Genomic DNA, 23,070 nt, shown 5'->3' with positions numbered 1-23,070 from the left:
TGCTAATGTTTCCTCAAACATCCTCACATCTTCAAATTCAGATGCCAGGGAATACGTTTGGGATGACTGATTAATATTTATGGGTGTAAATTGGCTTACTTGTAGCCACTGAGTCAAGAGTTACTGCTCTCGTTACTAATCACAGCAGGACCCACTCAGTCGAAACAGGTACTGGGACCAATACCCTGATTGTGGGAATAGCCAGTAGATGACCCCAGGAACCTGCAAAGATGTCTGCCTCTTCCCAGCCTAGCTTATACCCATGTAAAGTATTTGGGGAGAGATCTAGTACCACCCGGAGCTTTACTCCATTTGGAACACAGGAAGCAATTTCCCACTTCCCCCCATAACCTCACAATGGATGCAGCTGCATGGGAAATGGAAATTTTATGTGCCTTGGTTCTGGGCACGGACTGCCTGAAGTGCTCCTTAAGCTTTAATGTAGAGTTAGTCTATTGAGAGGGAGTTGGATAACTCTCTCCCCAGCTGTGAACCCCTTTCCCTGGCAGAGTGAAGGTCTATGGGCTGAAACCCAGACAAGCACAATTCCCATTGCACTGCTGCTGAGACAGGGCTTCATAGGAATAACAGGCTTCTTTGCATGCCCAGACATGCTTCAGGACACAAGGGCTCTCTCACACAGGAGTCTGTACAAGAGAGAAGCAAACACTTCTTTCAGGTTGGGAAAGCAAAGGAGAAAAAGTTTAAATCATAATTTTTACAGGACTTGTTCATTAACAATATGAATCACTTCCTTATGAAAAAAGAAAAGGAGTACTTGTGGCACCTTGGAGACTAAAATTTATTTGAGCATAAGCTTTCGTGAGCTACAGCTCACTTCATCCGATGAAGTGAGCTGTAGCTCACGAAAGCTTATGCTCAAATAAATTTGTTAGTTTCCAAGGTGCCACAAGTACTCCTTTTCTTTTTGCGAATACAGACTAACACGGCTGCTACTCTGAAACCTTTCCTTATGAAAGGGACGCTTGGCTTTTGTCTTTTTGATACTCCAAGCCTCTGGAGTTCGCAAGACTTAGCCCTGAGCAGGCTGTGAAAAGTTCTCCTCTTTGTAGGAATCCTCATGCTCCTGGTCAAGCCTCCCATGGTGGAGTAACAGCTTTGGGCAGGGGAGTAGAGGCCCTAGCATGCCAGTCTGACTCAAAGCTCTAGACCATGACAAAGCAAGGAGTGGTGGATTATAGTAGCAGGGTATAGCTGTCCTTTGAGGCACATGAAAAACTGCATGTAGTACCTCTTTGACTTGGCTCAATGCTTGAAAAGCTTCTCTGCTGTGATAGTAGAGCGAAGAGGGAGCCCACTGTTGTACCAAAGAAACCAGAGGTTAGAGCCTCAGTATTCTGGTGATTCCTCAGTGACAGGAGAGGAGCTAGAAGGTGAAATGAAATCATCCAGCATGAAAATGAATAAAAATTGAAGTTATACCACAAAGTATTTGGAAGAAACTGAACCGTCACACCTTCCCTGGTGTGTCTCTTACACAATTGCAACCCCTCGCCCCAAACTTCTATAATGCTTGTAACTTTTCAATACAAAACTATACAGCACACTGAAAAATTAAAATTTGGAAACCACATAAACTGAACTAAGTATGAATAAATAAGAGAAGAAATACTGTAATGATTGCTTTCAGAGTAGCAGCCGTGTTAGTCTGTATCCGCAAAAAGAACAGAAGGACTTGTGGCACCTTAGAGACTAACAAATTTATTTGAACATAAGCTTTCGTGAGCTACAGCTCACTTCATCGGATGCTTGCAGTGGAAAATACAGTGGGGAGATTTATATACATAGAGAACATGAAACAATGGGTGTTACCGCACACTGTATTGAGAGTGATCAGGTAAGGTACGCTATTAACAGCGGGGGGGGGGAGAAACCTTTTGTAGTGATCATCAAGGTGGGCCATTTCCAGCAGTTGACAAGAACGTCTGAGGAACGGGGCGGGGGGAGGGGAATAAACACGGGGAAATAGTTTTACTTTGAGTAATGACACATCCACTCCCAGTCTTTATTCAAGCCTAAGTTAATTGTATCCAGTTTGCAAATTAATTCCAATTCAGCAATCTCTCGTTGGAGTCTGTTTTTGAAGTTTTTTTGTTGAAGAATTGCCACTTTTAGGGCTGTAATCGAGTGACCAAAGAGACTGAAGTGTTCTCCGACTGGTTTTTGAATATTATAATTCTTGAAGTCTGATTTGTGTCCATTTATTCTTTTACGTAGAGACTGTCCAGTTTGGCCAATGTACCTGGCAGAGGGGCACTGCTGGCACATAATGGCATATATCACATTGGTAGACTGCAGGTGAACGAGCCTCTGATAGTGTGGCTGATGTGATTAGGCCCTATGATGGTGTCCCCTGAATAGATATGTGGACACAGTTGGCAACAGGCTTTGTTGCAAGGATAGGTTCCTGGATTAGTGTTTTTGTTGTGTGGTGTGTGGTTGCTGGTGAGTATTTGCTTCAGGTTAGGGGGCTGTCTGTAAGCGAGGACTGGCTTGTCTCCCAAGATCTGTGAGAGTGATGGGTCGTCCTTCAGTATAGGTTGTAGATCCTTGATGATGCGTTGGAGAGGTTTTAGTTGGGGGCTGAAGGTGATGGCTAGTGGCGTTCTGTTATTTTCTTTGTTGGGCCTGTCCTGTAGTAGGTAACTTCTGGGTACTCTTCTGGCTCTGTCAATCTGTTTCTTCACTTCAGCAGGTGGGTATTGTAGTTGTAAGAACGCTTGATGGAGATCTTATAGGTGTTTGTCTCTGTCTGAGGGGTTGGAGCAAATGCAGTTGTACCGTAGAGCTTGGCTGTAGACAATGGATCGTGTGGTGTGGTCTGGATGAAAGCTGGAGGCATGTAGGTAGGCATAGCCGTCAGTAGGTTTCCGGTATAGGGTGGTGTTTATGTGACCATTGCTTATTAGCACTGTAGTGTCCAGGAAGTGGATCTCTTGTGTGGACTGGTCCAGGCTGAGGCTGATGGTGGGATGCAAATTGTTGAAATCATGGTAGAATTCCTCAAGAGCTTCTTTTCCATGGATCCAGATGATGAAGATGTCATCAATGTAGCATAAGCAGAGTAGGGGCATTATTCATTTTCATATTTATTTCAATATAAACCTCCAAATTTTAAATTTATCTGAAGCTGATGCAGAATCTTCAGTAAACTTGTTCTGCCCACGAAGGCAAAAAATTTTGTGGCCTGAATTAAAGGGTGTAGTTTAACTCTGGAGCCTTCAGAACTATCTCCAAATTCCACCAATGAGGAATTACCCATTTGTGATGAATGAGGAGAGAAGCTGTGCAGCAGAAAAACATCTTATATATAAGCAAAAACTAGCACACATTAAAAATACACAAAAATCAGGGTTATCCAACTTTTTCATATTGCGGACCACATTTTAATAAAGAGACCACCTCACAAACCACCTCCATCCCATTTGCAATTGTGAAGACCATCTTACATATATATTTTCATAATATCCTAGTGGCAACAGCAGCAATTGCTTACACACAGCTAAGCTGTTTCCTCCTCATTTCCACTTGATATTCACTGCAAAGAACCTTCATCTCAGCATTGAGAGAGGGAAACAAGCAGGGAAGCCAGAATTGTGTAGCCTGCCAGCTTTTTGCAGACCATCAGACAGTTCTTGATGGGCTACAGTTTGAGAAATACTGAACAAGGTGATTATGTACCATACTAATGGCTCTGTTTTTTATTGTCATTTGGTACATTACTTAAGTACGAACCTGAAGACTAAGTAAGAATAGCAATAAGAAGAAATGGAGGGAATATGGAGAAGGTACAGAGAAAGGCCCAGGGAAAGAAAGTAAAAAAAAAAAAGTTACAAATTAATAGCATAAATTATTAGTTTTATTACTGTATTTAATTTTAGTTAAAAAGAAAAAAGAACTGCGGAATCTGTGATGGAAATTATTTTTTATTATTTATTGTATGTTACTACTGCAAAAGATTATTCTGCTCTTTTTAGCTGGTATATTCACATCCGTACTTTAAAATTCCACAACATATTTTTTAAAAGGAGAAACTAGATAGAGATGTAGGGAGGTGATATAGCTGTGTCTTGATAGATTATATTTATGAGCTTTGATACATAAAAGCTGCCAGGACATCTTCTAAGATCTCACTTTACCTTTAAGTTGTTAGCTTTTACAAGACTGATTTTGACATTTGGTTCAGGAGATGGATTTTCCCACTGATCACAGAGCTGAACTATCAGAGGCTTCTGCAGTTCTCTACCATTAATTACTGCGATAGGCTGAAAAAGATACAAATATATATATTTTTTACTTTATTGTAAATGGAATGTGTGTCAGACAATCATTATAGGGGTGTGAGCAAGAACTACCCTCCTCCTCCCAACAAATCATGACCAAGGAACATGAGGCCATGCCTTCCATCAGCTGCCTCCTAAACTAGGCTGCCTATGGTAGAGAATTAAAGCCCCAGTAGAGGCAACGCATGGGGCAGTGGGTATGTTGGATCACATGCACCCCAGATTGCTTGATCACATGGTGCAGCTGGGCCCCCTCCCTGCAGGTCAGCTGAGCCAGTGAGCTGTTCTGGGCAGGGAGAGGCAGAGGCAATAGCTGGAAGCTGCAGGGAGGTGGCACTGCTTTCCAGGGGCGGAGGGGAGTGTTGGTTGGTGGGGGAGAGAGGCAGTGCTGCTTTCTGCGAAGAGTGGGTTGCTGGGGGTGCGGTGACTCGAGCTGTTTCAGGGTTAGGCCCCCCACTATCAATAGACATGCGTCATCTCTGCACACTTTCCTGATATCTGAGACTATGCCATCCCACCAACTGACTTACTACCCATCCACATGGCCTTGACTACAGAGGGAAGGGAGAGATGCTTCTAGGTGTCTGTTCAAAGGCAATTAAAAATCTTCTCTCTTACTGCCTTCAACAGAGCTGTAGCAGGAGCAACCTAATAGTATCCTAAACTACACTTAGATTTTTATTTAATTAAAAAAAATACTATTAATTGTTTCAGTCACAATCCCTGATCCTTTTGCTTTCCCTTTCCACATCAGCTTCCTTCTCAGTTCTCTATCTAAACTTTCTTCCTCTTTTGTATTCTTAGTGTAACAACCTTATCCCTTCCTACCTCTTCCTTTTTTACACTTTACCTACTTTTCACCACCCAAAAGTCATCACTTGAATCAATTTTAATATGTAAAAAAGAAAATAAAAAACCCACTAAAGATCTGATAGTGTTACCATATGTAGTGCCAGACTTCACCCTGTTCACTCTACCTGGATGTTGTGTTATTTTCCTCACTTTCCATCTGTTCTTTTGCTTTTAGACTGAAAGCACATAAGGATAAGGGCTGTCTTCCTACTACCTTAAAAACCAGCATATCAGAAATAAAAACTAGAAACAGAAAATTTGAATTGCCAACTTGTTTCACTGTCTAAGGCAGAACTTCTAGCAAGCTTGAGACACAAGGTATAGAGTTTAGTCCAAGAGACCTCAGTAATAATGCTGGACTGTCTGCAAGAGTCACATGGCAGTGCAGCAGTTCACCTCTTGAAGATTGAGGAAGAGGAGTATGAGAGTAAAACAGTTTAAAATGCCAAGGTAATTATGATCACAAAATATTGTAAAATTCAGATTTAAGTTTTAGAGAGAGCTAACTTTTAAAATAAATCCTGCTTTTAAAAACCAACCGATTTTGACTTGTCAGGTAAACTGTTACACATAAAATGACCGGATGGTCACAGTCTAGTTCAAAACACACAGGTATCCTGTAATGGGGTGCACTAACCTCTTGTGAGTGCCCCCTCGGCAGAGTGTGCACACCTGCAACACTCACTCTCTCTCTCTCAGATTGTCCCTCCACTGGGATAGAGCAGCGCCCCATAACTCCCTCCATGGAGACAATGTCTTCGCCCTCTTGGGGCTTCCTGGCTTCAGCTCTCCAGCTGGGCCACTATAGTTCAGTTGCCCCTCTGGGGTGCCTCACTGTCCAGGTCACTTCCCCTCCAGTGGCTAATGGGGGATGGACCCAGTCCCACCCGCTATTCCCGGTCCCAGCCCAGGAAGCCTGTAGATCGCAGCTGTCTGTAGTGTCCCTTTAATTATGTTCCATGGTTTCTCTATTTCCCTGGGCCAGTTCCCCATGTCGTCTTCACTCTTACTTCAGGTCCCTGTCCTAATGGAGTCCCAGCAACCAGCTAAGGGCTCCTTCTTGCTCTCCCTCGCTTCTGGCAGCACTGCCCTGTCTGGGGTTTTGTAGCTCTGTCAGCCATCCACACACCATTCAAACTCCTACAGTTTACAGGGAACTGAACTCCCTCTGGCCCTGCAACTCTTCTTATTCTAGGTTGCTGGGCCCTGACTGGCTGTGTCCCACACAGCCACTCTAGGCAGCTTGGAGGACCCTCTCCTCTCCACTGCCCTTTTTTGGGGCAGGGTGTGGCAGGGCCATGCAGCCTCCAACAGGGGGCCTCAGAAGGTCTGGCAGACCCTAGCACATATCCATATAAACAGGGGCACTGGTGGAAGCTTGAATTGCTTCTGTCTGTACTATACTGTCTTGTAGAGAAAGTGAACTTTGATCTCCAAGGCTGTTATGTTCTAGAAACTTTCAGGAATACTGAATATACTATATTGAAAGAAAAACTCAACAGGTTTCATCTTTGCTCCTTATACTTCAAAAACTCTGGATATATAAAAAGCTGGTATTAAACCCTTTGGATCTGAACCAAAGACGCTGACTCACCTCCTCTAATTCTGGCCAATCCATAAGGTGTAGTTTAACTGGAGGTCCTGAAGTCAAATTTACTCTGAGAAAATCAGAAAATTCACGCCAAGCAAAACATAATTCTTTGCTTCCAGGAAGACCTGGATAAAAGCTAATACCTTTGACTGTCATGGTTTGTGTACTTTCCTATTAAGAAACAGAAATGTAACATGTTTTTAGTAAAAGCAAAGTGAAATGTAATTTATTCTTTTTTCAGATTTAAAAATGTGACTTACTTTTTATGTACATTGGATACCAGTCTTTTTGTTGTACCATAAACAAAAAGATTATATTGCAATGTTTGATCTCTGTTAAAATGTCAAGGTATTTTGGGATGTGCAAATATTCTTAAGACACCTATCTTCAGAGTAAATGGGGTTTTATCTAATTATTTTTATGCCATGATACCTAAGGACAGGTCATACAGGAAAACAACCATGCAAAACTGTCAAAAATGTATAAGCCCAGACACAATGTATATTTGCTTGTCTTAACATGATGACTCAACATGAAAAAACAAATGATAGCTTATTCCCCATAAAAATAAATAACTCACTCAAATGAAGGAGCAGAATACTGAAAGGCTGTGTTAAAATCAAATACTAACATACATTAAAATAAACTGCCCAAGGCAGAAAGATCAGCCACTTGCCTTTATTGCCTCAACACACAAAAATGAAAAGCAGGTTGAGGATCTCAATTTATTCAAACATAACTACATCAGAGCTATTGCATGCAATAATAAATGTTAAATCCAACAATTATTTAGGACCTACAAGTGGAGCCACACCAAAAAAAAGGGAATTCTGTAACATAACTGAATGGGACAGCGTAAAAAATCTCCTTCCCCTTATTTTTGTTGTTGTTTGCCATTGAAAATTAAATTAAGTTCTATTTGACAGAAATTCCGTGTAGCAGGATTTTGTATCTTTATGCTAGATATTAAGAAAAAATACAATTCAAATAAATTGGAAAATAGGAAAACAAGGAAAGTGAAAAATGATATTAAAAGTTGAAAAAGTCACAAAATTTAGTTAGTTCACCGATCAACGATTGAACACAGAAGAAACTACATTTACTGTACATATGCTAAAACTGTTTTAGATAGCTGTTTAGCTTGGAGAGAGAAAGAAAGCCTATTAACCAGGCAATGACTGATATATCTTACATCAACTTCAGGAAAAATGAAATGATAAAACAATTATCAGTTTATTGCTAAGAAACAAAATGGAACTTTTGTTTCAGATGTTAGGTTTCTGAGAAATTGGCTTAGAGGAACTCTTATAAGCGTCACTGTACATTTTTATGTAATTACATATATGTATAATCACACAACAGTCCGTAATTATTTTATCAGCAACTAGAATCCACATTTTGAAAAGCAGTCATCTGTTTCTGTACCCCAAACATAACAAAAAAAAAAAACAATCACTCTTTGCTTTCTACACATCAATTTATACTTTTTTGAGGAAACTTGCTCGCGCTAGCAAATCCTTCTGCCAAGTCCACTGTGTCCTGGGTATTTTCAGGAAGATGGACTTTTAGAGGAACTTGGGGTAACATGTTCTTCAGTCACACAGAGACAAGCTGAGACCTTGCAATTCCAGAAACTTAAAGGTGGCACAGGCATTGAAAAATACTTGGATCATCTCTACTAACGACTCAGTAATACTAATGGTCTATATCTAGCAGTTATGTCTTCTCATTCTTTTTTCCCCCCCACACCAAACATCCCTACATCCGCAAAGTGCAACACAAAAGACCGAAATGAGAAAATTACTTAAAAAAAATAAACTGACACCTAGAAACAAGAGACATAAAAATGGAGCATGGAGTAAGAACGGGTCAAATGATGAAAAGGTTGAAGCATAACCTGAAAAATGAGATTTGTTGTATAAGCTGCAGCAATGGCATGGAGATTTATCATCAGTAGTAAAAAAGGAACTTAAGTTGCTGAATCCCCCAGTTGTAACAGGCACATGGGATAGAGTTTAATAGATCTCTAAGATCACTCTCCTCTTTTAATGTATCAAAAGGATAATTTAGACTTTTTCCAACTTTGATTAAATTTCTCCTGGGTGACTAATAGTTTTATTATAAATCAATTGCTACAAGCTGGCAACAACACACTGTATGACATCTTAGAAAATATTTCTGAGTACCTACCTGCCAAGTAGTTTTCAAATTTGATTTATCCAGCCCATTCCCAGAAATTCCTAAGGAATTTACGCAAGAGCCTGTGAGTGTCTGAATCTGATTCCCATACTGATCTGTAACCATCACATCTATTAAAAAGAAGAATGAGTATTTTTCCAAAAAAAATCTGTAACTGCACAAAGTCCTCTTTAATAGACCAAGTATGAACATGCATAAAATCTATATAAATAGGAAATAGTGAAAAATGCATTAATTTAGTCTAGCCATACCTGACGAGACTCCTCCTTTCCCATTCACACACATTTACCCTTTAGTAGTAGCTCATCTCTTAACTTGACATAGAATTAAAAGGGAAGTCTTCTTAATATTGAAACTCATGTGAGAGCACATTAAGGCACTGACATCAGCTGTCTTAAGCTCATTTTTTTCTTACCTCAAATGAAATAGGAGTTTTATTTCAAGATACACTTTTATACCCCCACAAAATGTTCCTAATATTTTTAATTTCTAGAGGCTAGTTAACTAGATATCTGATATTTTTTGGACCACGTTGAGGTCGTTTACACATTCAGCATAGCTAAACTGCTTGTATACTATAGAAAAAAACCCTCTCAATCAGCTGAAAAAAATCACAACATATTATTTCACTGACAGTTCTACCAATAAAATACCTCATAGCCAAACATTTGCAGCATCATAGCCAATGGGAACTTAAGTCATCAATGTATGCATAATAAAGACATTGAAATATGAGGTAAAAGCTGTGAAAAACATCAGAACTGAGGAATACTGAAAAGGCTGATTGTCTCCCCAGCATGCCTATTTCTATTCAAATTAGCAGCCTCAGCCAAAAATAAACTTATATAGAGATGACCAAATTTCTGAATAAGGTCTGAAATAGTATTCAAATTAAGGGGTTTTAGATAGCATGACTTAAATAAAATCTTCCTGATGATCTGAGCTCCAGAGGGAGGAATATCAAGCAGACTAGGAATTCAGATTTATAGGTGGGTTTTGTCTTCTAGAAGATATTTGTAACACGACCTTTTCACTTTGAGATGTGATAAACTCTTCCATACTAGGATTTTAATTTTAAAATGTAGCTGCCTATTTTATATTGGACAACGTACTACAGAGTTTCTGCCACATGCTTTTTGTACAGATAAGATAATACATTATGAGAGATAAGGAAATTTTTATATCCTACAATGAAATATAGGACATGCAGGTACTCACCGATTTCACTTTGTAGCTCTTCACCCATCTGTAATGTATTTGGTCCTTTTAATTTGCATTTAATGTGTTTAGGCTCATCAGGAAGTGGTCTAAATTGGCATACAAAATTGGCTTGTAGTTCTTCATTAAATCAATGACTTCAAACATATTTAACAAAAATAATTCATTTGCAACTGGAGTTTCAAAATTTATATCCTTGCATATATTACAGGACTCAAGTGCTTACATTTGATTTATTAGTTGATAACCTTTTGTATTTTCACTTCAACCACAACCAGTGTGAGCACCATATGTATGACAAAATACAATGATGTCAGAGAACCTGGTTAAACTTGGTTTTCTACTAGTATGGTTACCAATACTTAGCATAGATGAGATTGCTAATTGTGTTTTGTAACCAGGCTAAAGTCCAGCTTAGTCTGCAATTTGGAACAGTATTTGTAACCAGATTAGGACAAAATAAATTGTACGGATGTCTGAATTAATTTTAAAACATTTGTCTAGTTGTAAAATCCATTAGAATCTGGATCATGATTAATATGACTTGATATACATACACAAAGATATCAAGATCTCATCTACAAAGAAAGGCATGTAGACCAGATTTTCCTTCAGTGCATTTTGTCTGAACCAATCTTGTTGAATTGAGGAATCTATTTCTTCCTAATCTATAGTATGTATAATTGTAGCACGAATAGTTAGCGTGACGATCTTTAAAATTATATTTTTTCTTATAAAAAAATTACGTTGGTTTATTTACTGACTTGAGTTACTTTGTCTTCCACAGGTATTATGTCTGACCATGAACAGCTGAAAGAATCAGCATTCAAGTTATGTTCTAAATGAGTCCATAAAATGTCAATGACCAGCTTAAGCGATGTCTACTCTGTTTAGGATTGACCATTCTTCTCAGAGAGACAAGGTAGGTGAGGTAATATCTTTTATTGGACCGACTTCTGTTGGTGAAAGAGACATACTTTCAAGCAACACAGAACTTTTCCTCAGGTCTGGAAAAGGTACTCAGTGTCACAACTAAATACAAGGTTGAAAAGATAGTTTAGTAGTTAGCATATTCTAAGGGACCATTCAAGGTGAAGACACTCTAAGGCTATGTCTACACTACACAGTTTTTAGCGATACCGCTGTGTCGCCACAGCTATGGCACTAAAAGTCGTGCAGTGTAGCCGCTGTTTGTCGGCTCTCCTGCCGACAAAAAACTTCCACCCCCAACGAGCAGTGTTTGCGTTGTTGGCAGGAGAGTGCTACTGCCGACAATGCGCTGTTCACACCAACACTTGTTGTGACACTTTAGTCTTTCAGGGTTTTGGTTTTTTTAAACACCTCTGAAAGACAAAAGTTTTGTCGCTCAATTGCTAGTGTAGACATAGCCTTAGTATCTTTCCAGAGCTGATCAAGAGCTCTGGGTAGTTCGAATGCTTGTCTCTCTCGTCAACAGAAGTTGATCCAATAGAAGGTATTACCTCAGCCATCTCATCTCTCTAATATCTTGGGACCGACATAACTACAAGACCACTGCATACATTCTTCTCAGGGCTATTAAGCCTTGTTCCCAAGGTAGTCCTAGGGTTCATCTAGAGGGAGACTGGGAATAAATTTGTGATATTAATGCTGTATTGGCAGCAAACAAATCTTTGGGCTCCAACCAGTTAGCGTATTTGGCACTATCATTTAGTGCCTTCTATGTAAAGAGACAACCATGTCTGACCAAAAAAAAAAAAATTTTCAGATGCAAATATAAGTTTATTTTACAAATAACTATGCTTGAATCAGCTTCCTAAACACAATTAGTTAAGAAGATTCCTATCAAGGGGAAGACAGAAGAATCACCTTCTCAGATAAGGAATAAAAAATAAAGGTGATGGTCTCTAGTATTCTGTTTTGTTTCAGCAACAACAATTTTGTTTGTTTTTCAAGAATCTTTCTCCTGAAGAAGAATGGCAGCTACTACCTAATCAAAATATCTTCTGTCTATTCAAGTAATTTATTTTGCACTACAAAGGTGTGTTGAGTGTTTTACAAGCACTTAAGATGAGATTCCTGCTTCAACTTTTTACAGTCTTCTTGCTTCAGGTTGGCTACCATTTTGTATTTTGTGGATCTTGAGAACGTCTGATTGCTGCAAACCTACCTTGAAAAGATATTTTGAATTTTAGTTAATATTTGTACACTGCTCTGAAGCTCTGTAGATGCTGAAAGTCAGGTACATATTTAACAATCACTGTTTCCAATTGTATGATACCTGTAACAATGTGCTCTGCACTGATGCAAATATTTCCCTTTTGTTGTTGCTGTAACCAATAGAGAGAGGCCAATGCTTTTCAACAATCCTGTAACACAGGCAACTGAAGCCTACCAAAATTCTTCACCAACATCCTCCCTATAAATGGATTTATATTCACAAGTGATTGTCAAGCTATGTACAGCCATACACTGATGTTTTTCTTCACACACCATGTTCTTCTGTGCAATTAACATTTTTTGCTTTAGGATAGCCTATTTAATTCTTTACAAAGTATGATCTCTTTCACCAAATATTTTTTAATTTTTTCCCTTTTATAGAAAAAACACTAATTATTGTTTTTTAAAGGACAGTATTACAACCCTTTACAAAAAGCATCATCAATAAAAATGTGTTTTAAAAGAACAGACCTGACTGTAAATGCACTCTCCAAAGATACATGGTCATCATGGAATGTAATTAGGCAATAACGCACATCTTTTACAGACGTTGGTACTTTAACATCAGGCAGTAGTCCCTGAATCATTTGCTCTCTGTTAATCCTGGGTGTCCAGTTAACCTAAAACCAAAATATTTATTAACTAATCACTGGCTATACAAATTCATCCCTTCATTTGTACATATACATTATGGTTTTCAGGACTGGACTGTGTATGTAAAAATGTACACAGTAGTAGTAATCTTATTCATGAGAGCCTTGAGTTTTTCCAACACTAACCTCTGTTACCTGAACAAATACAGAAGTCTACTTTGAAGAGAACTTGCATTCAACCTTTCTGACTGCCTAAAATATCATGTTAACAGAGTCCTAATGCTATAAAACCTTACCAAGACAAAATCTGAATCAATTCAATGGAGCTCTGCCTGGGTATCAAGCCCTACACAAGTCCTTCATGAAGTTACAAGTTTGACACAAATCTGATCAGGCTACCGAATGTTGGGAAAGCCCCCAAAGTTGAGAATATAGGTCTGGGGCAGGTATTACACAGATTAACATTTTATACTGGAGAGTAGCTATGAAGAGATGAGGAAGTTTTGCACTGGAGGAGGCAGGACTTTTATTGTATTTTATTTTTAAAAAGGCTTGAAAATGCTAACATACTTTTCATAATACATATTACCGCAAAAGATGTTCTGAATAAACCAAAGGGCCTGTTCTGCAATTTTTACTCAGGCAAGATTCTTATTGAGTCTCAGCAGCCTTGAGGAACAAGAATGCCATACAAGCAAAGTAATGTTACTTTTATCAATTAATAAAATGTGTTACATAATTAAAGTAATCTTAGTCTAAGACCTTTACTGTTGAGATAGTTTCTGGCATTAATGGTAACAGAATATGATGCATATTACACAAGTCTTACTCAATTCAATAAAATGGTCATTAAGTGTCTTTACCCCCTATGGACATAGTTTTAACATTTTATTGGATTTTATAGAGATAAGCAATCTTATTAAATGAGAAAAGTAACATTTGCATGTTTGTATGGTGCTGTAGATTTTCAAGGGGCCTGTGAAGGTATGTTTATTCTACAATAAAATATCCAGGGCTGGCCTGTCAGATAACTGGGGCTTGGGCTGTGGGGCTATAAAATTGCAGTGTAGACATTCAGGCTCAAGTGGGAGCCTGTGGGGAGGGAGAGTTCCAGAGCTAGGCTCCAGCCAAGCCCAAATGTCTACTCTTCAACTTTTACAGTCTAGCAGTAAAAGTCTGCTGACATGAACCAGCCATGGGAGTTTTATTGCAGTGTAGACATATCCTGAGACTAATCAGTTGGAATGTTGCTCATGTACCTGATTTAAAAAAAAAAAAAAAAAAAGAGAGAGAGAGAGAGAACAAACCCCTTGTAAAGAAGCCAGTACATTTTCATCTTTACGTATTGTATTTTCTGTCAATTGTGTCCCATTTCCTTTGAATTTATGATAAAGTTTCTTCTAAAATACCCACCTTAATTTTTTCAGCTAGAGCTGAAGTTATGATGATCTCTCTTTCTCCTTCATCATACATTTGAAAGATAAGGTTGTGCATGACATCCCCTGCAATCCAGTTAATTTCATCCTGGTGTTTGATTTGAATAGCCTTTCGTCCTTCTACACTAAAAATCTGCAGTCTTGCAACATGGCTACTGGGGAGCAGCTTAATAGTCTTTTCCACTGGTGGCACATCTTTACAACTCTATGCATGGCAAAAACATTGAATGTGATATAAATAAGACATGAAATATAAACTTGTACATTTTGTGAGTGTTGAGTGTATTTCAGTTCTAACCTCCACTGAGATAAATGGAGTTACTCTGGGTTTACACTGGCCTAGGTGTAACTCAGGTCAGAATCTGGCCTCTCAACCACCAATCAAAACTACAATAAAAATGCAAATCTTAATTTCACATCTTGAAATATTAGTTATTTGTAGAAATTTTAATGTTTCACATGCCTCAAATCCAGTGTATTTTTTTAAAAAACAACAATTTTTAAAAATAACCTTACATCTATGTTCGAGAGTATAACACCCCCCTTTTTGAAATAGGTCAGTTTGCCATCTTACTATTCAACTATAACTTTTGCAGGGTTAAATACCAATGGCAATATTTTTAGAGGTGCTGAGTGCTGCAGCTCCTCTGGACATCAGTGGGTGATATTAGGTTTAGTATCCCTGAAAATCAGACCTTAAGAATATATTCATCAGTGATATAAAGTATCACCATTCATCCAAATTACTACAGCTCCTAAACTTTGGAGATTAAATCTGCAATATCCCTTCTTAACTAAGTCTCTGAGGACACACAACCAGACTCCTAGTGCCTATGCAAAGGACTAATCAGATCCAAGGATCCCTGGACATCCTTCCCAGGACACCTAAGATCTAGGGAAAGCAACCAGGTCCAGTGGCGTGGTCCCTATTAAGGCATAGGGAAAATACTTACCTTTCATAACTGGAATTCTTCGAGATGCACAGTCTTTAGCTGTATTCCACACTATATACGTGTGCTCGATGCACCTGAGACCAAAGAATTCTAGTCACTAATGTCTGTTGGTCTGCCCCTGTACCCTTGCTCTCCTTGTGCTTTACGCTGAGAGTATAAGGGGCAGTGCGGACCCAGGCCTCTCCAATTCCTCCTCCTATCCTGATTCAGTGAGGAGCCAAAGCAGCAGGCAAGGAGGGCAGGTAGTGAGATAGAGATAAGGACAACACATCTCAAAAAAACTGCTGTTATAAAGGTAACTGCCCTTTCTTCATCGAGTGCTGTTCCCCATGTGTATTCCACTGTAGGTGACTGACAACCAGTACATAAATAGAAGGAGGGTGTGAGGATCCAAGTGATATAGGTGCTTTTAGAACCACTGTCTCAAAGGACACATCAGTGGAGGAGGCTTGGACCAAGGTGTATTGCCCAAGAATATGTGGCTGGAACTCCACATGGCTGCCTCGCAAATATCAAGCAGAGGTACTTCTAGAAGTGATGCTAACAAGTCTGCCTGTCCTCTTGTAGAATGAGCCTGTAGCTCAGTGGGGGAACGAAGGTGTGTGCACTGATTAAAAAGGTAGGATACAGCCAGAGATACACTGGGAGAAAACAGCTTGTCCTCGGGCTAGACCTGCTATGGCAAGAAACAGCCTAGATGACTTTCTGATCTGTTTTCTTCTCTGTAGGTAAAATGCCAAAGCTCATCTTACGTTGAAGGAATGAAGTTTCTTCTCTATGCTGAAAGTGTGGGGTTTTGGAAAGTAGAGAGGTAAGTGGATAGCCTCGTTTATGTGAGCCTCCAAAACTACTTTAAGGGTGAATTTTGGAGGTAGTCATAACGAGACCCTGTCTTTATGAAATACAGTGTAAAGAGTGTCTGCCATTAGGGACTTCAGTTCACCTACCCATCTGGCCAAGGTGATGGCAAAGAGGAAAGCAACCTTCATAGCCAGGTGATGCATCAAACAGATAAACAGGGGGTTTGAAAGGTGGCTTGGTATGTGCTGAAAGCACTACATTAAGGTCCCATTGAGCAGCTGGTCTTATTACCAGTGGGGAAATTCTAATTAAGACCTTTAAAAACTTGATTGGGAGGTGACTGGGTGAGAAAAGATAGAGAAGCCGTCCTTTGCAGGGTGACAAGTGCTGACTGCCGTCAGGTGAACCTCTACTGAGCTAAAAGAATGACCTGTTGTCCATTGTTATTGCCCTCAGTTGTGGTGAAATTGTACTAGGCATCCACCAAAGTGGATCTCGGAGATGTCATGAACATTGGTTTACAGCTCCTTAGTATCCCATCAAAAGTATTTTTTGGTTGGGGAGGCTGGGTAGCTGCAGAAGAGGTGTATTGGGCAATATATCTCCATTTCTGCACCCACTGCCATTTGCAGCGTGGCTCGTCAATGCGCTTGTGATAGAAGGGCTGTGGCAAAGGCTTGCAAGGTTGCTGATGCTACTTTCTTCAGAACTGGGGTATATATACCCAGGAAGCAGAGGATTGCCATGGAGTCTTTTAATGAATGCAAAGACTTGTCTGTCTTCACGTAGAAAAGACTGATTTAATTAAAGGGCAATGATTCATGGTGTTTTGTACCTACCAGGGGAACCCTGAAGAGTGTAGCCAAGATTCCTGATGCATCACTCTAGCAGTCAGCAGTGATCATGAAGCAGTATCAGCAGCATCAACTGCATCTTGTAATCAGGTTCTTGTCACTAATACGCTCTTATCAAAAAGGGTGTGAGGTCAAGCCCTATTCTCCTGGAGTATCCTGTCTTTAGAGACCAGGAATTTAGAATAATTAAAAAAAAATCATTTGCCAGGAGGGCCTGGGTAGTTGGAAATTCTAGATTGGAAGCTGGTGGAAGTAAACACCTTTCTCCTAATAAGGTCTAAACGTTTGGCCTCCTGAGCCATAAGGCTGGCCCTTGGGTGTTTTTAGTCCTTTCCACGGCTGCTTTGACGGCTAGGAAGTTCAGGGCATGGTGGGAGAACAAGAACTGATCTTTAAATATTCATGGTAAATAGGCTTAATGGCCTGTGATGGGATGTTAGATGGGGTGGGATCTGAGTTACTACAGAAAATTCTTTCCTGGGTATCTGGCTGGTGAATCTTGCCCATTTGCTCAGGGTTTAGCTGATCGCCATATTTGGGGTCGGGAAGCAATTTTCTTCCAGAGCAGATTGGAAGAGGCCCTGGAGGTTTTTCGCCTTCCTCTGTAGCATGGGGCACGGGTCACTTGCTGGAGGATTCTCTGCTCCTTGAAGTCTTTAAACCACGATTTGAGGACTTCAATAGCTCAGACATAGGTGAGAGGTTTTTTGCAGGAGTGGGCGGGTGAGATTCTGTGGCCTGCGTTGTGCAGGAGGTCGGACTAGATGATCATAATGGTCCCTTCTGACCTTAGTATCTATGAATCTAAACTCCACTCCCTTAGCCAGGGCAAAGTATCACTTTTTGCTGCTATCTTAGGGTAAGATGAACGGGTAGGTTCCATGTGCCACACAGATTTTGCTGGTTCCAGTCACCTCATTGACCAGGAGTGCTATTCAGCTAGATCCTGTAAGCTGTAGGATTGTCCAGGCACTTGTGTTATGAGTACTGGATCTTCTCTAAGGGAATCTGAGGCTCTTCTGCTACTCTCCAAAGCAGCTCTTGGAACTGTCTGTGGTTGTCCAGAGGAAACGATGAGACTTCAAGGAAAATGAAATACGTGTTGGTACTGGTGGTACCAGCAGATCTGGTTCATCTTCTTCCTCCTGCATAGGCTCAGGAAGCTCTGGTTGACCTCTTGGAGGCAAGGAGGTGCAAAGAGTCCCTCTTGGATCACACGGTCTCCAGCTGTGTGTACAGGCCCCACGGCCCCTTGTCACATCAGTATGAGGGATCAAAAATAGGTTGTGGCAGTCTCCAAGCTATTGGGAAAAATTGGTCCCTAGCAGCAGGACCTTACTTGGATGGACGAGATTGGTAGTAGGAGACTCTTGATCCCCTGTCTGAGCTGAACTCCCTTGGTGGAGTGAAGGATAGTTCCACTGGTACATCTGACTCTCCTAATGAAGAGAAGGTCAGGTCCAGTTCCATCTGAAGTGCCATCAGTACCCATGTCATGAAGCCATGAGTAGTTAATGGAATGGGCTTGTTTCTGGTGTTAGAATCTCTCTGGTGAGGGTTGATCCCAACAACTGGGGAGACTACGGGTCTGGGAGGATGAAGACATCCTGTGCAGTGGTGTAGGATATACTGGAGGCTTAGAAGGCTGTGTATTATCACCTCGCACCAGTGGAGTCAGTGTAAAGGGACTCTTGGTAACTGGTGGTTCTTTAGGGGAATCTGACAGTAGCACCAATCAAGGAGACTTCAACCATGTAGTAACTGTCGGTACCAATAGTTCACAATCCTTTAGGTCCAGGCGCTTTGTCTTAGTCGGTTCTGTGGTCAGTGTCGATGACATGCAGAGCGGTACTGAAGAAGCCTTGCTCCTATGTACCTTCTGATCATGGCCACAAGGCCTAGGAGAACTTAAGTCCTTGTGTCCTGTGTGCAAGGATTTGCCCAACCTGGATGGGGTCAGGGAAGGATCCCTACTCTTAGTAGATCTAGAAAGGAATCTGTTTTTATGCTCATGAGAGAGTGCCCTTTATTCTTGTGAGATGGGCCAGATGAAGGATCCTTGGGTCTAGTCATTCCTGGTCCTGAGTCAGACATCAAGCTAGGAGGAGCACTCCTTGATGTCTTAGGCTGATGTACCTGAGATTCTCCCCAGCCTGGATCTGACTGGGGCTCCCTGGCGCGTTCCATTAGATACTTCCGGAGCTGGAGTTTTCGTGTCTACTGCTTTTGGCTGGGAAAGGAGTGGCATATACTGTACTTAATGGAGATATGGGCTTCAGTGCAGTAGAGGCAGTGCTAGTGGTCGTCACTGAATGAAAACAAGAAGGGGCAGTAGATACAATTCTTAAAGCCTGGGAGCTTGGGGATAACTTAAGCCCTGCGCTGGGGGATGTGAGGATTCTAACTAACTACTATCTACACTTCCAATGGACACTACTTGCTAGAATTCTCCGGTCTCAGGCACATGCATATCCACAAAGGGACCAGAACTCAAAGAACATTTTCTTACTATGCAGTCTCTTGGAACGGCTGGCACTTTAACAGGTGCTTTTTTCAGCTTATTCTGAACAACTCTTACATTTATTTGGTAGTATTGGTTTCAACAGGTCATTGTGCGGCTCCATTGCCAGAGAACACCATTCATTTTGGGATTTCAGATCAGGCTTTATGGCAACGTCCACTGTGCTTATAAACACCTTCTGGAAATAAGAAAAGGAGTACTTGTGGCACCTTAGAGATTAACAAATTTATTTGAGCATAAGCTTTCACGAGCTACAGCTCACTTCATCGGATGCATGCAGTGGAAAATACAGTGGGGAGATTTATATACACAGAGAACATGAAACAGTGGGTGTTACCATACACACTGTAACAAGAGTGATCAGGTAAGGTGAGTTATTACCAGCAGGAGAGCAGGGGGAGGGGGAAAAAACCTTTTGTAGTGATAATCAAGGTGGGCCATTTCCAGTAGTTGACAAGAATGTCTGAGGAACGGGGCAGGGGAACAATTCAGCAGTCTCTCGTTGGAGTCTGTTTTTGAAGTTTTTTTGTTGAAGAATTGCCAATTTTAGGGCTGTAATCGAGTGACCAAAGAGATTGAAGTGTTCTCCGACTGGTTTTTGAATGTTATAATTCTTGAAGTCTGATTTGTGTCCATTTATTCTTTTACGTAGAGACTGTCCAGTTTGGCCAATGTACCTGGCAGAGGGGCATTGCTGGCACATGATGGCATATATCACATTGGTAGATGTGCAGGTGAACGAGCCTCTGATAGTGTGGCTGATGTGATTAGGCCCTATGATGGTGTCCCCTGAATAGATATGTGGACACAGTTGGCAACGGACTTTGTTGCATGGTTAGGTTCCTGGGTTAGTGTTTTTGTTGTGTGGTTGCTGGTGAGTATTTGCTTCAGGTTGGGGGCTGTCTGTAAGCAAGGACTGGCCTGTCTCCCAAGATCCATGAGACTGATGGGTCATCCTTCAGGATAGGTTGTAGATCCTTGATGATGCGTTGGAGAGGTTTTACAGTGTGTATGGTAACACCCATTGTTTCACATTCTCTGTGTATATAAATCTCCCCACCGTATTTTCCACAGCATGCGTCCGATGAAGTGAGCTGTAGCTCACGAAAGCTTACGCTCAAATAAATTTGTTAGTCTCTAAGGTGCCACAAGTACTCCTTTTCTTTTTGTGGATACAGACTAACACGGCTGCTATTCTGAAACCTGTCTTCTTGAAATAGTGTCTCCAGAATCACGTGCCATCAGGATCTTTCGTATCTTTTTTAAGAGACGTTTCAGGTACCACAGGCTTTAGCTATACATTCTTCCCAGACAGTATTATAAAAAAAAAAAAAGAAAAAGACACTTTTCACACCCATTTGAAGTGAGGAAATACTGAAAATTCAGAGATATACCTTCTAAATCCTCTTTTCTTAGATGGATCACCACCATCTTGGGCAAGACCCAGGGCAACCAGAAGTCACAAAAAATTCATTGCAAGTTGGAAAGAAAACTCTAATACTGTACCAGACTTATGCCTACACTAAACCTATCATTATAAGAAGTTTTAAACTACTTCTATTTAGATCTATACCAAGAAAATGGACAGGTTTGACCTAGGAGTACTCCAGCTGGTAGTCAGATATGGACTGATGGATAGTAAAAGGAAGCAGATTATTTATAACCTTTGGTCTATATAATGTTCATCTCAAAGAAACTTCAGAGGAAACCACTCTTCAGGAAGGTTCTTTGACCACACGGCTAGGCACTTTTGACTTACAGTGTGTGGTTCTATAGAGGCAATATCCCGTGGAAAAACCTCAGTCATATTTGCATTGGACAGGATGTGGAAGCTACCACAATAATCGTTCCTAACTTTCTGTTGTAGAAATCAGAGCTGATGTATACTTAAAGGTCACTATGAAGTTGGTATCATAGTGCAAGATGAGGACATTTAATTGACCCCTCAATGCAAGTAGTAGCATAGATAAGCGTTTACGTATTAAAGAATATTGAAATCTTGCTTATTTACTATATTATAGTCATGCCATAGGAGTTACAAGCTTGAAAGCCATAAAAAGCAAATTTATTGGAAAATAATGATTTGATTTGATTTTTTTTAAGGGAAGGGGGAGTTTACAAGTTAACTAATCGCCTCAGATGTCAGGATAAAACTAATTAAGGTTCCTCATGTTTTCTTCAACTACTGGGTTAAATGTGATAATGGCTGTGGACAGAGACAAGTTTCTCTGCATTACAAAGAAATACTAACCTGTGCTGAGAGGGATCATTAAATGACAGGAATTAGAATAAAGAATAGTTTCATATTAACAATAATGATGAAATACAAAGAAAATGAAATACAGAAAAACATCAAGATGATAGGAACAGAAGACGAAAAAACAAAATATTTCAACTAACACAAAAATAGAGTACACAGCAAACTCCTTCACTACTGTCTTCTGTTTGTACCTGTTAATGGCTGCAGTTTTGACACATCTTGCAGCTGTACATTCTATACATACAATTTGTGTTTATCTTGTGCTTTTTAGAGAAGTATTCCAAGGCTCTTTAAACTAGTCACTATAGACTATACCAAGGAAAAAATATTTTTAACTAATGCAATTTCTTCTTTTGCCTTTTTTTTAAAAATACACCTTTCTAAAAGTATTAATGCATAGGTACAGCACAATGCCCTGTCCCCGGCTCAATGATGGGGATATGATGTTTGATCACACTAAAGGCAATGCAACTCAGCTCGGAACATACCAGCCTGGAAATCCCAAATCCCTTCTGCTTACCTCTGAAATAGGTAAAAATATACCTGGAAGAGGGAAGGAGAGACTCTCTGCCTTCCACTGGCTGGCAGGGGTGGGGAGCAGGGAACAGATTGGCTCTTATGCTCCCCATCTCCAAGATTTAAAGCGCTCCTGGGCTTTTGGGGGCCATTTTCAGTTGCTTCATAACTGCCCTGCCTTCCCTCACTTCCTATACTGACAGTATTTTGAGCTCCATTTCCACAATGTTGTGGATCTAACCAATGGCCCATTTGGGGGATTAGGAAGGAAGTTTTTTCCCATTGGGCCAAATTGGCAGAGGTCTGGTCATTTTTTTGCCTTCCCGGCAGCATTGTGGGGGCAGTTAGACAAAAGGAGTAGAGATGGAAAGTCTAACATTAGGAGATAGTATAGGATGTTTAGTTCATCAGAACTTGCAGCTGGCGCCTAGTGTAGATAGAGGCTAGAAAGGCCAGCTCCCAGAGGTAAATGAGACCTGGGATTTCACTGGTGGACCTTATGCCTGGAAGAAGAAAGGGAGACCTGAAGTCTTCTAAGACAGAGGTTCCCCTTAGTAGTCTCTAACCCCTTTGCATGGAGCAGAGGCGGGGAGAATGAGCCCCCAAAGAGGGTCTAAGACGAGTTACTGGTTATAGGGCAGGAGCCCTGTAACTCTGTATTGGCCTCCTTTAACTGTCTGATATATGAGGAGTAGGCATATAGCACCCCTCCCCATTGTGAAGCTCAAAAAGTTGCAGCCGGTCACTTAAATTCATCCCTACCTCTTTCGTTC

The 23,070-nt window shown here is 40.5% G+C and overlaps 1 protein-coding gene across 6 annotated transcripts in view; it reads right to left on the bottom strand.

The window, feature by feature from the left end:
• The window catches only part of SMCHD1 (structural maintenance of chromosomes flexible hinge domain containing 1), a 172,604-nt gene that overhangs the window by 64,740 nt on the left and 84,794 nt on the right, over positions 1-23,070 (bottom strand). For all 6 annotated transcript variants that reach the window (XR_013345168.1, XR_013345169.1, XM_077810407.1 and 3 more), the window contains 6 exons: positions 14,370-14,597; positions 12,835-12,983; positions 10,165-10,253; positions 8,938-9,056; positions 6,751-6,918; positions 4,161-4,286 (listed from right to left, as the gene is read on the bottom strand). Coding sequence is in view for 4 of the 6 variants with exons in the window: in XM_077810407.1 (XP_077666533.1) it covers positions 4,161-4,286; positions 6,751-6,918; positions 8,938-9,056; positions 10,165-10,253; positions 12,835-12,983; positions 14,370-14,597 (879 nt within the window). In the remaining 2 variants the exon portion in view is untranslated. The remainder of the gene's footprint in view (positions 1-4,160; positions 4,287-6,750; positions 6,919-8,937; positions 9,057-10,164; positions 10,254-12,834; positions 12,984-14,369; positions 14,598-23,070) is intronic.

Source organism: Eretmochelys imbricata, chromosome 2 (assembly GCF_965152235.1).
Source record: "Eretmochelys imbricata isolate rEreImb1 chromosome 2, rEreImb1.hap1, whole genome shotgun sequence".
In the NCBI taxonomy this organism is placed as follows: domain Eukaryota; kingdom Metazoa; phylum Chordata; order Testudines; family Cheloniidae; genus Eretmochelys; species Eretmochelys imbricata.
The sequence above is the reverse complement of the archived record's forward strand: the minus strand, read 5'-3'. Positions and strand labels throughout refer to the sequence as shown.